Raw genomic sequence first — 12,967 nt, 5'->3', positions numbered from 1 at the left:
GTGATTTTTCTTTCATTTTCCAAAAATATACAATGGCCATTAACTCAAAAAGTAGGTCATTGACCTACTTTTTTGAAAATGAAAAATAACACTACAATAAAAGGTATATAACACACAATAGTTGGTTTTTCATTGTCATCAGTGGATTTTTTTTCATTCTGAGTAAACGTCATCCTTAACATTTACTTAAGGTCAATAATTGAACAGACTATAGTTCACCTGTAATTAATTTCTGTTGTTCCTTGACACCCTAACATGTGCACCATTCCCATATAGTTTAAATCAGTCACCCATAAAAAAATTCAGGATTTTAGCTAAGTGGGAAGACACCGTCAATTTCATGAGTTAGTTCCAGTCAAAAAGATGTGTATTGCCTCAATTGTTTATTTTAAAGAGATAATTGCGGCTGTTCTTAGGACCTCCCTATCACATTTTAACTGCGTGTTTTTACATAAAATATATAACGTGTAGTAGTAATAATCGTATTAAACTGCCCGTAACATATAAGGATATGATTCAAAGATATTTTATAAATTAGTAAAGAGTATTAGAAAATTCGAAGAAAAATTCTGTCGTCTGCAAGTGATTCCTTTGATCGATAAACATTACTAACAAAACTATTGAGCTTACACGGAACGGCCGTCAAAATGACCTTTTATCTTTATATAGGAGAAACGATCTGTAGAAATACTGTTAGTTAAGTAGAAATAAAGTTCTTGTTATCGTGAATGTTGCAGGATAACCTCATCAGTCTCAAAATGTTCTTTGAAATATGAATGCCTCGGCTAACATATTTCAAAACAACATTTCTCGACCTCGGAGAGTATTTCACGAAAATTCGTACTTTATTTCTGAAATAGATAAACCTATTTTGAAGTATCGTTTTTACATAAGCATCACTTCAAAAGTTAGAGAGCGGAACTTAAAATTGTCCATTATTTCCAAAACTGGAGAGGCATGACTTTGTTAAATATCATTCAACTGGAACTAAATTCGAATGCAATCAGTATTTTCTTGTTAAAAACCTACAAATGAAATTTATTAATAAAATGAATGAGTTGTTAAAATTCGACATCATACTGTACACGTAGACTCATATAACATACCTGATAAGTGTGATATTTGATGACTGAGAGCTGTATCATCGCGGTGTACTGACCTCTAAAACCGAGTTCAAGTGAAAAATTGTCTGTTATTTATTGAAATTAAATAATGCATTTGGAAATAGCATTTATCCTTTGACATTTCAGATTCTAAATAATTACTCCTATCGTTTAACTATATGTCTGTCTAAACAGCCGATATTTCTATATTAGGTCAAACCCTATGTTTAAATTATAAATCACCTATTTAGTGTTCAAATTGCGAGAGAAACGACCAAAATGACCGTTTAGATAGCAGTAATGATAGTAGTTAATTCCATAATTTGAGTGTCATTGGATAATGAGATAAAATGATTTGGCTTATATAAAAGGCATGTTTAACCGTGTAAAATTTTCTACATTGTTTGAAGACACAGCAAACGAAGATGGCATTAAAATGGTTTTATGTCGCCATAGTAACAGTGGCCATGTTGTCTGCAAACCACAGCTGTGTAAGTTTCTTATAATTTTACAATTCGTTATCTACGATTTTATTTAGTTTTAAATGTTCATGGTTGAAATAGTAATGGATCATCCGCACATTTTATAAAAAGAGTTTGTATGTGCAATGTAAAACAATTTGATTTGGTGAAAGTTTGCCAGTAACCCTAAATTTGATTTTTTCCCCCCTTGTAATCAAGATTCCGCCGCTAAGCAAATTTGGTTTTTGAATTACCATTAGTGAAGTATTATTCATTACGGTTCCAAATTGGTAAATTTTAAAGAACATTGTTATATATACATATATTGTACAATGATTACTTAAATATAGCTCTTCAAAAGGTAAACACGAAAAATACAGGGAACGGTATCTTTTATGTAGTAACAATAAACATGTTTTTATGCTTATTTCTGTATTAAAAATTATGTCATATTTTAGAGAAAGAAATTGACAACATAAACATGTAATATTAAATGTTTCCATTATAAGAGACGTGTATCTGTAACAGTCGATATAAAAATAAGAACACAGAAAATGCTCAGATAGTTTGGGTAAAGAGGGTGCGCGGGGGTATTAAGAAAGCATATGGGCAATTTCGTGTCTTAGTTTGACTGTTATAGTCAAAATCGTGAAATTGAATAATTATTTTGAATAAGATCAAAAACTTAGTATTATCCTTTAAAATAGATGGCAATGCAATGAAATCAGGAAGTACATTACTGCCACATCGGTGCATTATCACGTGAAAACTATAAATAGCTTACGTATATTCCTTAACATAAAATGTGATAGAACAACACTACCCCGCGGTTTCCAAAATAAAATAAACATACCAATTGAAGGCAAAACATCTCAGTTTAATTAAAACCGCTGCTAGAATTCTATTTTCTACTTAATTGAATAGTTATTCATCTGGCTCTCGTAAAACCTTACCAACTTTTATAAAGTTTGCACGGAAAATGGTATGTTGCATCAAAACCACACAAAACATGGGATTGTAGCAGCACTTTTCAATTTAAGCATTTACCAGACTAACGATAGGTATATAATTTCATGTTCAATATATACGGGGTAGTGTTGTTCTAGTCGGATTTTTATATCGTAAACAACGACAGAGGAAAGCCTGGCCGAGAAATGAAAGCAAATTTACATACCTTTTAGCGAATGATTGATAAAACTAACATCTCTCCCAATATTCTTATGGCCAATTCTCAATAAATCACACCACAATACTATATTAAAGTTCTTAGATTAGTTATATTTTGAATATGTTTACAATGCTTTCCGATCAAATTCACACGGCATCAACTTTTAGTCGTGACGTCATCAATGTGTAAATCTACGTAATACAAACTAATTTCTGAAAAAAATTGTCTTCAGTACTTTTTATTTGTTTTTGGTCTACATTTCGTTGCTTAGATATTTGAATATGTACATGATAACTAAGATTTGTGATTTCACGGAATTACATGTAACTCAGATTCCATATGCTTCCGTAACAACCCCGCGTAGTAACTGATTGAGATATATAATTTCTTTTTTAAACTACTTTGCCTTTGGAGATAATAGTTCAAAACTACACATATTTCCTTTTTTTAGATTGAAATTGTTCGCAAGCGCCAGCGACCATCAATACAAACGCTGGCACTGACTGTTAAACCTTTGAATGAAAGCTTCTCTGCGTATGTTCTGGTTTTTCTTGGACCTTCTGATACAGAGGTTGAATTTAACGGCGACACCCTGGAAGTCACCAAAGGTATTTGTCTAAAGTCAGTTAAAATAATACTAACTGTTGGCAAATTATTCAGAACTATTTTTTTTTCTAATTACTGTTCTGGAAAATGACATTTATATTTTTTATCCAAAGCCAAACGATGTTGGAGCATGACTATTTTATTAACATTTTATAGACTCCCTTTTTATTGTTTTAGAAGATGGAGATAAATTTGAAGCCTTAATCGTGAACAATAATGACAACATGGATAGAAGGATAACCTTAAAGTCGAAATCAAAAGGAGAAACTATTACAATGTACCCAAACTTTAACTACAACTTCCTTACTAAAACACGCTTCATTGAAAACACCTGCCAAGTCATGATAGAAAAGGATGCAATGGGAGAACACACAAAATATACAGCTTCAGTATTATCATTTGCAGACAGAGAGGACTTGGAGAATTTGTCCAAGTATTTTATTGCAAACATACGCGATAAATCAGGTGCTCTTGTACAACTAACGACACGCCATCCGAATCAAACTGAAAATGTTGGAACTTATTACAAATACCTCAATACTAACTATTCAGGAAGGAAAACTGACAGTAGAACTTACTACTCTGCCACTCTGCACCATCCCGAAATCGAAGCGGATGGTATCACTGTCGAAAGTCTCGGCTTTGTTTTGTATGTTTCAAGCTCAGATTATTATGGAAAGGACATGACGATAAATCGCAGTTGGTATTATCAAATCGTGTAAAACCATAATTTGAAAGCTGTTTAATGCCAATACCTATAAGTTTTGAAATAAACAAAATAATACTTCAGAACTTTGTGTTTTTTCTCTTGTACTAGTATATATAGTTTATTGATTCAGATCATTTTTTCATCTATTCTAAAATATATACTTGATATAGAAAGTCCAAAACATGTTAATGCCTGTAATAAGGGTATGTTACAACGCACTTTGGAAAATGAAAAAGGTGTAGACATATTGGATCACGTCGACACACGCTAAAGAATGTGCACAGATCGGTAGAGATATCTCATGCATACATGTATATTTTACAATTTAAGTAATGATGTGGAATGCAATTTCAATGATTATCGTATCCAACACTGGGAGATTTGGAAGCTTTGCTATGAGCAATTTAGGGTAAGGCTTAATGATATGGTATTCTATGATATACTATGAAACTTAAACAGTACCGCTTCCGTATAATTAAAAGTTTCTAAATTTTCGAAGTAAAATATTTTAAAAAGCCCAAAGATGACAACGTATTTGAAATGTTAACATTTGTTCTTTAAAACAATAATTGACAACTAAAGTAAAACAAGAGATGTTTGAATATATGTAATCTTTGCAAAGAAAATGAACGTATAATGCACATATGTTTATTTTTTTAAGTCCAAGGGGAATAATCTGTCAAATCTTGCTTGATCGAACCTGGAATAAAACTTGATGAGATATTATTATGATAAATCTGTGTACCAAATGCTACTGCAAAAAAAAAACAAAAAACTTTTCTAACTGTAAGGGGCAAGACTCTTTCCAAAATTGCTTTAACGAACACAAAACTGAATTTCACCCAGTTATTCCTATGATATATAGAGGTTATCTATATTGTGTGATTTTAAATTTGCTTTATCCAACGAGTTAAAATGGTGTATATATTCGCGAGGCTTGCCGAGCGAATATCACCATTTCAACGAGTTGGATAAAGCAAATATAAAATCACACAATTATTAATGTTCTATTTATCTCATACAATTTGTGTTATATTATGAAGCTTTTGAGACAGTCCCTTATGTGACCCGAGTTGTTTTTATTTCAAATATTAAAAACGATGATGCAACGTTGTGTTTTGCGGCTATTGTGCGCAATACAATTTAGTTCGTCATTCCTGAGATAAATCTAACTGTTTTAATGTAAAGTTTCACTGAATTAAACTTTAAAATAATTTTTTTGCTCTAAATAATATTTCTTAGAGCTTATTCACTTGATTAAATGGAAATTCCGATTAGAAGAAGTTTGTTGACATACACAAAGTTGCATATGCTCGTTAGTTTTCTCGAACGAGGAACAGTTGTTGATGTTTAATAAAACAAACACTAGGCCAGCCTTATGATTCGAAATTGAAAATAGTGAATACGGATGCTTACTGGTGGTGGAATAAAAGTCTTATGAAACATTATTTCGGTAAGTTCTTGTAGGCCTATATAAGCGCTCTGTTTTCATCGCGTCGTCAGGATGAACTCCTTGATAGTTAACGTAATTTGCTGTTTTATAAACTTCAGAAAGCAAATTGAAAGGTGGAAGTGGGCTAAACTTATCAAAAATCTTGACAAACAAGAAAAAAGGGTCTTGTGGTTACGGTTATGAATAACTTTGCAAAAAAGGTGTGTAGGGGGGGGGGCTAATTTAACAACCTCCCCCCCCCCAACTCACAATAGCCCCCCGGTTCCGACGCCTGTGCTTCGCCGTTATGCGTTTTCGTTCATATTTGTAATTTAAATCTTTGACAAAATCAATTTTATATCAATTTTTGTAGTAGATATAGTTATGTTGAAAGTACTAGCAAATCTTCGAAAATAGGTCACTAAAGCGTTGAAGCGAGGAGTTGTGTCAAAAATAGTTCGGACCGGAAGTATTTGATAAAGTATCACCCGTTTGATATAGTAAAGGTTTATCACACGGGTAATATACACCACACGTATGAGATAAAACTGTTTACCAAAATTTCATTTTAATATTTGCAAGCTTTACGAAGAAAAAGAACGGAATCTTTTGGTGAAACAACTGATTGACAGACAAATAGACATAAAGACGGATGGACAACAGCAAAGCAATAAGTTATTCCTCCTTAGAATGGGGCATAATTACGGAAATTAAATTCGCAGGCATTCCGATGGATTTTACAACAATGTGTAGAAAGTCACTTGTCTGTACTTCATACGATATGACGTCATAATTAAGTTTGACGTCACGATCTGCATTCCTGTCAATAGTTCTCAAGGAAAGTATCTTAATGTTAAAAGTGAATTATATCAAACCACTATAAAATTGCATGTTTCCTTTACATAAATGCTGCCGTTAATGCAAGACGTTCAGAATTCACTCATATTTTAAAAAAACCAATATTAAATAATCGGCAGTTTTAAAGCTTCGTTTTAAATAAAAGACTCTTTATAAACTAGTGGTTTGGAGACTCCCTGCTACGTGTAAACAACTGAATGAAGAAATTTTAATGCATGTAAAACCAACTTGGTTCAGGTGAAAGATCAACACAATTTTAGAATATTTTACGTAAAATTGGAGAAAATAAGTACCAATGTGAATCGTGCTTGGGAAACCTACGGATTCACCCGATATTTTGTAAACGCTTTTCATTAGTAAAATGTGCATTATGTTGATGATTTTGTGGAATGTTTCAACAATATCTTCCATAAAGGAAATACTGATGAATCATTAGATTTCGTGGTGGCTCAATTCACGGGAGGCCTTAACATTGCTGCATTTGTCTTTATATGCTTAGAATTACGAAGTTTTCAATGAGCAACATTAAATTTTGACAATAATCTCGCATCCTTTTTTCAATAACTCGATTATTGGCTAAAATATGGCATTTCATTTGACATAAAAGTCGTTTACATTAAATAAAAGAGCGAATGGAGATATTTCCTTTATCGGTTTTAAAGGTAGCTCTGCAAATCATTTGATGATATTGTTGCAGCTGAAAAATACTTCACGCATGATGCTGACCTTGTTTTGGTTAATTGAACTGACAACTCCTGTAATACGTAAGTACTATCATGTTATAAGTCGTCTAACTCGAATGGCCTATGTTTCTATGTTTCTTCTATGTCATGTTAGTTTAACATGTTGCAGAGTGTTCCAGGAATCTGCAAAGAACACAATAACACGATTAGCAATAGTTGATTAAGATATATATAGACGTGATGATTACAACTGATCGTTTCATCAATTCATTTGGAAAAGCGTCAGTTATTCTTGCAGCATCTAAAGCTAAGTGACCAATAAATAAATAATATTGCAGGACATTTATTTACTTACACGACCAAACTTCGACTTCATCTTATATGGGCAAATACAAATCACCGGTGGCAAACAAAATATAACAGGTTGTTACACCATGTCATAGTTTAAGGTAAACAAATAATTTGTCCTGGAATGTGTGTAATTCGGAGTTTTTTCCCTCGATTTTATATACTGTGGAATCACTAGATTTCGTGATGGCTCAATTTTCGTGGATTTCGTTGGTACCTCTTATCCACGAAATAACATCTTCCACGAATTGATAAATTAGGGTAATAAAGTCATATTTCCTTTTGTAGATATAAAAGAATACACGAAATTACGTCCACACGAACCTGTAAAATTTAAGCCTCCCACGAAAATTGGCTGCCACGAAATTTAATGATTCCACAGTACGTGCAGCACAAAAACACATCAGTTTTATTTACGATACACTGATAAGTGGGAGGCATGTCAATCTCTAACTAAAGTGTATTAATTATGTTTTACAACGTTTAATATTAAATCATTTACGTTATATGTAGATGTATCATACAATGGAAAATAAGTTCAAACGGGGAGCAATATGTATAACATTCCTACCAAAAAGTTTTAAGTTAAACAATGGCCCTGTAAATTGATTTAACATGCTACAATTCATATTAATTATCTTTATTAAATTAACTGGCATTCTTTCTTTGCTATAACAGGAAGATATGTTAGAACCGTATATAAAATTTAACGCAAAAATATGCATTTAGCTTTGTCACTAGAAAATAAAATCATCTTCAAAATCATTTTTCGGGGCTTGTTATTGCCCAAAATATAAAAGAGTTATGTAAATCAATAAATTTATTTACTAAAAAAAAACATGATACGATTTGTCATAGATCTGTAGGTACATCGGTAAAATTATCAGTATTTTTCTCCCGTTAATCTACTCTTGTATTATTTAATTGCTTTTCGCTTACTCGAGCTGGAAACCATGACCCCTAGGGTATATTGGGATCATATTGGGGCTCAATTTTTACTTAAGAATATAAAGAAAAAAAACATCTTTAAAAATCTTCCTTTTACATGTAAGACCAATAGGAAGAAGTGCTGTCAATCTAGTGAAAACAACCTTAGATAGTGTGTATTCAATTGGTAGAGAACCGTGACTATAAGGGGAGGTTTCGGCCACACTGGTAGGTTACAGTTTAAGATAGAAAAAAACTATATATGCCGTAACCCCACGAATGCGATCAAAATGTTCAAATGCCAAATTAAGAATTACCATTTCCTGACTGCAACCACAATTTTTCATGTAAATCCCTCATTCTATTACATATCGCATTTCGGCTCTGCGAGGGTATCATATAGCATTACTTTCCCGAGTTCAGCGAGGCATAACATTCAAGATCTCAATTCAAAGATTTTAACAATAGAATATAATCTTGTGACAACACTGTGTATACCACCCCTATACAAACCGATGTGCCTCATGCGGCATCATTTTCCTGAGCGGGAATAACGTAAATTTCACTCAGACCTGTGTACCACATACAGGTGTTATAATATCTTGTTTCTAGGACGAAGTCAAGAAATTGAAACTTATTTTGTGTATACCAAGAACGTAATTGTGGTTCTCTTTCCTGTATTATTTTACAGGTACATTGTATTCTCTACAGTCACGTTGACACTTCGGTTGTTAAACAGCCGGTAGAATTATGTCGGATATGGATGATATTTTGTCACTAGGGGAGAACACGGATGATAATTTTGACAGCGATGTTATCTCCGATAATGCCGACAAAATGCAAACTAGATCCGAGAGTTCGAGGGGTAAATCCCGTGTACGGTCTGGAGTTAAAAGAAAAACATCTAAGGCGAGCTCGAAACCGTCTAAAAAACGCCATGTTACAAAAAAGACAGCGGAAAACGAACCCTGTCTTGATATTGACTCATTAAAATCAACATTGGGTATAGACTCGATTTTAAAATTTTTTTTCGTGTTTATCTGAATCTGTTAAGAAATTGACAACTGTAGGTCAATGTATGGCGGGCAGTTCTAGCAATAATGAAAACGCTATGGAACAAAGTTGTAGTTATAATCAACCAAGTGCAACTATTACGAGACCTACAGAGTTTGTTAGTTTTAATCAGGATGATGCAAATGATTATGCTATAGATAGTTTTGATTTTAGTTATCTAGATTACCCTAACAGTTCATCCCATGTAGGTGTTGAACGCCAAATAGCATTTAAAGATGCATTTGAAGTTTCAAGTAATACTGGGAACACAGAGCAAGTCAATTCTGTTGATGATTTGGATGTCCCACAATGAACTCCAGAGGAGGCTAATAGTCTAAAAAAGGGGACTGGTTTGGCTAAGGCTGTAAATGCAGCTGTTTCTGTTAAGTCTAGCAAAGAAACCATGGGTGAAATAGCTAAACGGTATGATATGCCAGATAATTGTACTTACCTCTAAGTTCTCAGGGTAAACAAAGAAATCTGGGATGCAATGAACAAAAATGCAAATTCATTCGACCTTGCCTTACGCAAAATACAAAAATATATGGCTCATGGGTTAATTCCAATTGTTGCCCTAGCAGATCAGCTGGCAAATAACAAGGATTTAGATGTTCAGAAAACAAAGTACATGCTGTCTGACTCCATTAGTCTGTTAGGATATGGGTTTTACAATTTATCAATGAAACGCAGAAATGAATTAAAGAATTGGTTAAATTCTCGGTACAGGACAATCTGCAGTTCAGATATTCCTGTTACAGAACAATTGTTTTGAGATAATTGTACGACCAAGCTGAAAGAAATGGGTGACATGAACAAACATTATTTAAATTCTCTCAAGGGTCAAAGTTCATTCAATTCCTACAAGGGCAGGTCAAATTCTTTAAACTTCCGGGGTGCTGTTGGACAAGGTTACCAACAGCAAAACCAATACCAAGGTTACCAAGGGTATCAACCTCGTGGAGGCAGACCAAATTACAAACATATTATCCCAACTAGACTCTTGGTGCTATAGCAACAAAAAGGTCTTCCGTTCCTCATGTATGAATCTGTTTAAAAATCTATTTCTCTTGTAAACAGAAAATTGATATAATATATACTGTACAGGAATTCCCTAGAAATAAACAAAACAAAAAGACAAAATGTCAATTTTTGAGAATTGTTTGTGACAATCGGAAGTTACTCCTGAACAGAACATAGTAAACAAATCTTCATACATTGTTTTCCCTCAAAGTTTGGATGTTCAATTTTTTTTAGTTATAATATATCGTTGAGAAAAAGTTTTTGTCTGAGGACCGGAAACGAACAAACGGAAGTGATTTCAGAAATTGAAAGTACGTATTTTAGTTTATTCACCTAGGGTACGTTACTATTAATCAAATTGAATAAAATGTTTTAAAAAAATCGAAAGGAAAAAACGGGAAAAAAAACCTATTGCCTTAACGCTTCGAGTGAGACCCGGAAGTGACGTACAACGAAATTAAACTCGTTAAACACACGTTCAATCAACTATCCATTATCCATATAAGTTCTGTGTCTTAATCGTTCACTGTTTCTGAGATCTTGTTGGTACTTTGTTTAAAAAAAAAAAGAAAAATACCTGAGATATTTGAGATATCTCACCGGAAATGAAACTTTTTTTTTGTTTTTTTTACCATGTGGTAATGACCTTTTGTTTTTGTTTTTTTTTAGCTTAAATGTTACTTTCATGATAAATAACCAAAATACAAAACCAAATTTGGGTGTACTTCCTGTGACAACCAGAAGTTACGCCGGATAAAACAAACTAGTGTTAATACATGTACATACATAGTTCTATCATCCCATAAAGTTTGGTTGGTTAGGTCGTTACCGTGTTTGAGATCTCGTCGAAATAAGGGTTTTTGTCTCGGTACAGGAAACGGATAAACGGAAGTGCTTAATGTAAATTATATTAGATATTTCTTGTATACTAGCCTCTTGTACATTATTGTTCATCGAGCTAACAATCGACCCCTGTCAATTGTAGCATCAAGCTGATCAATATCAAGACAAATAAGCATAAGTAAGATTAAAAATCATTGAAGAGTACATATGTGCTATGGAACACTTAAACGCAATTATATGTTGTAGCTGATTGTGTAACGGGAATATTTTTTGCTTTTAAAACTAACTTTTGATTTTAATTGACACATCTTTTTTTGTAGGAATAAGTGGTTTATGTGGTTAATCAAAGAGTACAAATAGAAAACGTACGATGTTCGTGCTTGATTTTTAGAGTATTCTAAACCGATATCGATATGTGAACGTTGAACTATGAAAACGTGTACTTTAATCACTCAAAATAAACATGAATGTTTTAATGGGGCATGGTCACGATTTTGGTCGAAAATTATTTTTCGATTTTAATGTTTACGATGCTTTAGTAAGGCATTTTTATTAGGCAACCAAAATTTGGGTGTCATTCGTTGAGTTATAAGCGAGTTACAGAACTTACAATTCTTCGCTATGTAAACAAAGCTTTTGTTTACATTTTGATTGTTGAAGTGAAAATTCCAGTTGAAGACCTCAAATGAATGTGTTAATCGTTAGAAACTGTTTATTTATGCTTAAAATTATTAAGATAGACAAATCAGCTTGAAAAAGATTTGTATCGGTATATTGAACCTATGTAAACAAAAACAGGGCACGAGCCTTGTTTACACTATGAAGAATTGTGAGCCCTGTATCTTGCTTAAAACTCATTGACTGGCACCCAAATTTCATTTGATCATTAGAAATGCATTCCTAAAGTATTGTAAATAATTTTTCCGGCTTAAAACTAAACACCGCTGGTAAATATCCAACGTCATACAGGTATCTGGTACATCTAATACTTTTGACATTTTAAGGCCAAATTAAAAAAGCAAACCTGTTTTCTGTCGCCCGACCGACCTTATATTTCATTCTTCGACCCTAATAGATTATTGGTGATAATGGTGGCTATTGATAACTTCGCCAGAATGTTCTAAGAAAGAGAAGTGAGTTAACAATCGTGTGAATTAACCTCATTGGCCAAAATTTGATAGTAAACTAAATTAAAGACATTTTCTCTGAAATAATTAACCCTTTAGTGATTTATAACTCATGATTATCTTATCTTCTGTGGTTATAAATACGGGTAACATATTCTCTAAATACTATTCCAAGCCGATCAATATTAATGGGTCAATATTGATGGGTCAGTATTTTCGGACGAGCTAATGTTACATAATTATATTGAATTGTTGTCTATATAGTTATATATATTGAGAATAATACTTCTGAATAGAACAGAAAATAATACATTTTTGTGTAAAACACCATATACGAAAATACAAATAAATCCTATGTTCCTCTTCGGTTCCTTCTATTGATCGAAGTCATTGTCAGTTGTAAATGTGCTACAGATATACATGTGCATACTTTATACATACCGGTAATAATTTATGTCATGAATTCAACGTGTGAAATTTAAATACAGCTGCAAGCGCCGATGTGACGCAGTAAATTGTGACAGGTCACCAGCCACGAGATAAAGTAGTATTGTTGTTATTTTATTTTATTTTATTACATTGTCCTTAATACAATATTCCTTCATAATGTTTGTGTATGAACATGTTTA

General features: G+C 32.9%; 1 protein-coding gene across 1 annotated transcript; it reads left to right on the top strand.

Annotated features, from left to right (window-relative positions):
- The first annotated feature begins 1,496 nt into the window (after positions 1-1,496).
- Positions 1,497-4,130, top strand: LOC105320222 (uncharacterized). Its single transcript, XM_011418082.3, has 3 exons — positions 1,497-1,594; positions 3,184-3,340; positions 3,516-4,130. Exons 1-3 carry the CDS (start codon positions 1,529-1,531, stop codon positions 4,058-4,060), a joined length of 768 nt encoding a protein of 255 aa, XP_011416384.3. The 5' UTR covers positions 1,497-1,528; the 3' UTR covers positions 4,061-4,130.
- Positions 4,131-12,967: the final 8,837 nt, after the last annotated feature.

This window comes from Magallana gigas, chromosome 1, assembly GCF_963853765.1.
Source record: "Magallana gigas chromosome 1, xbMagGiga1.1, whole genome shotgun sequence".
NCBI lineage: Eukaryota > Metazoa > Mollusca > Bivalvia > Ostreida > Ostreidae > Magallana > Magallana gigas.
The sequence above is the reverse complement of the archived record's forward strand: the minus strand, read 5'-3'. Positions and strand labels throughout refer to the sequence as shown.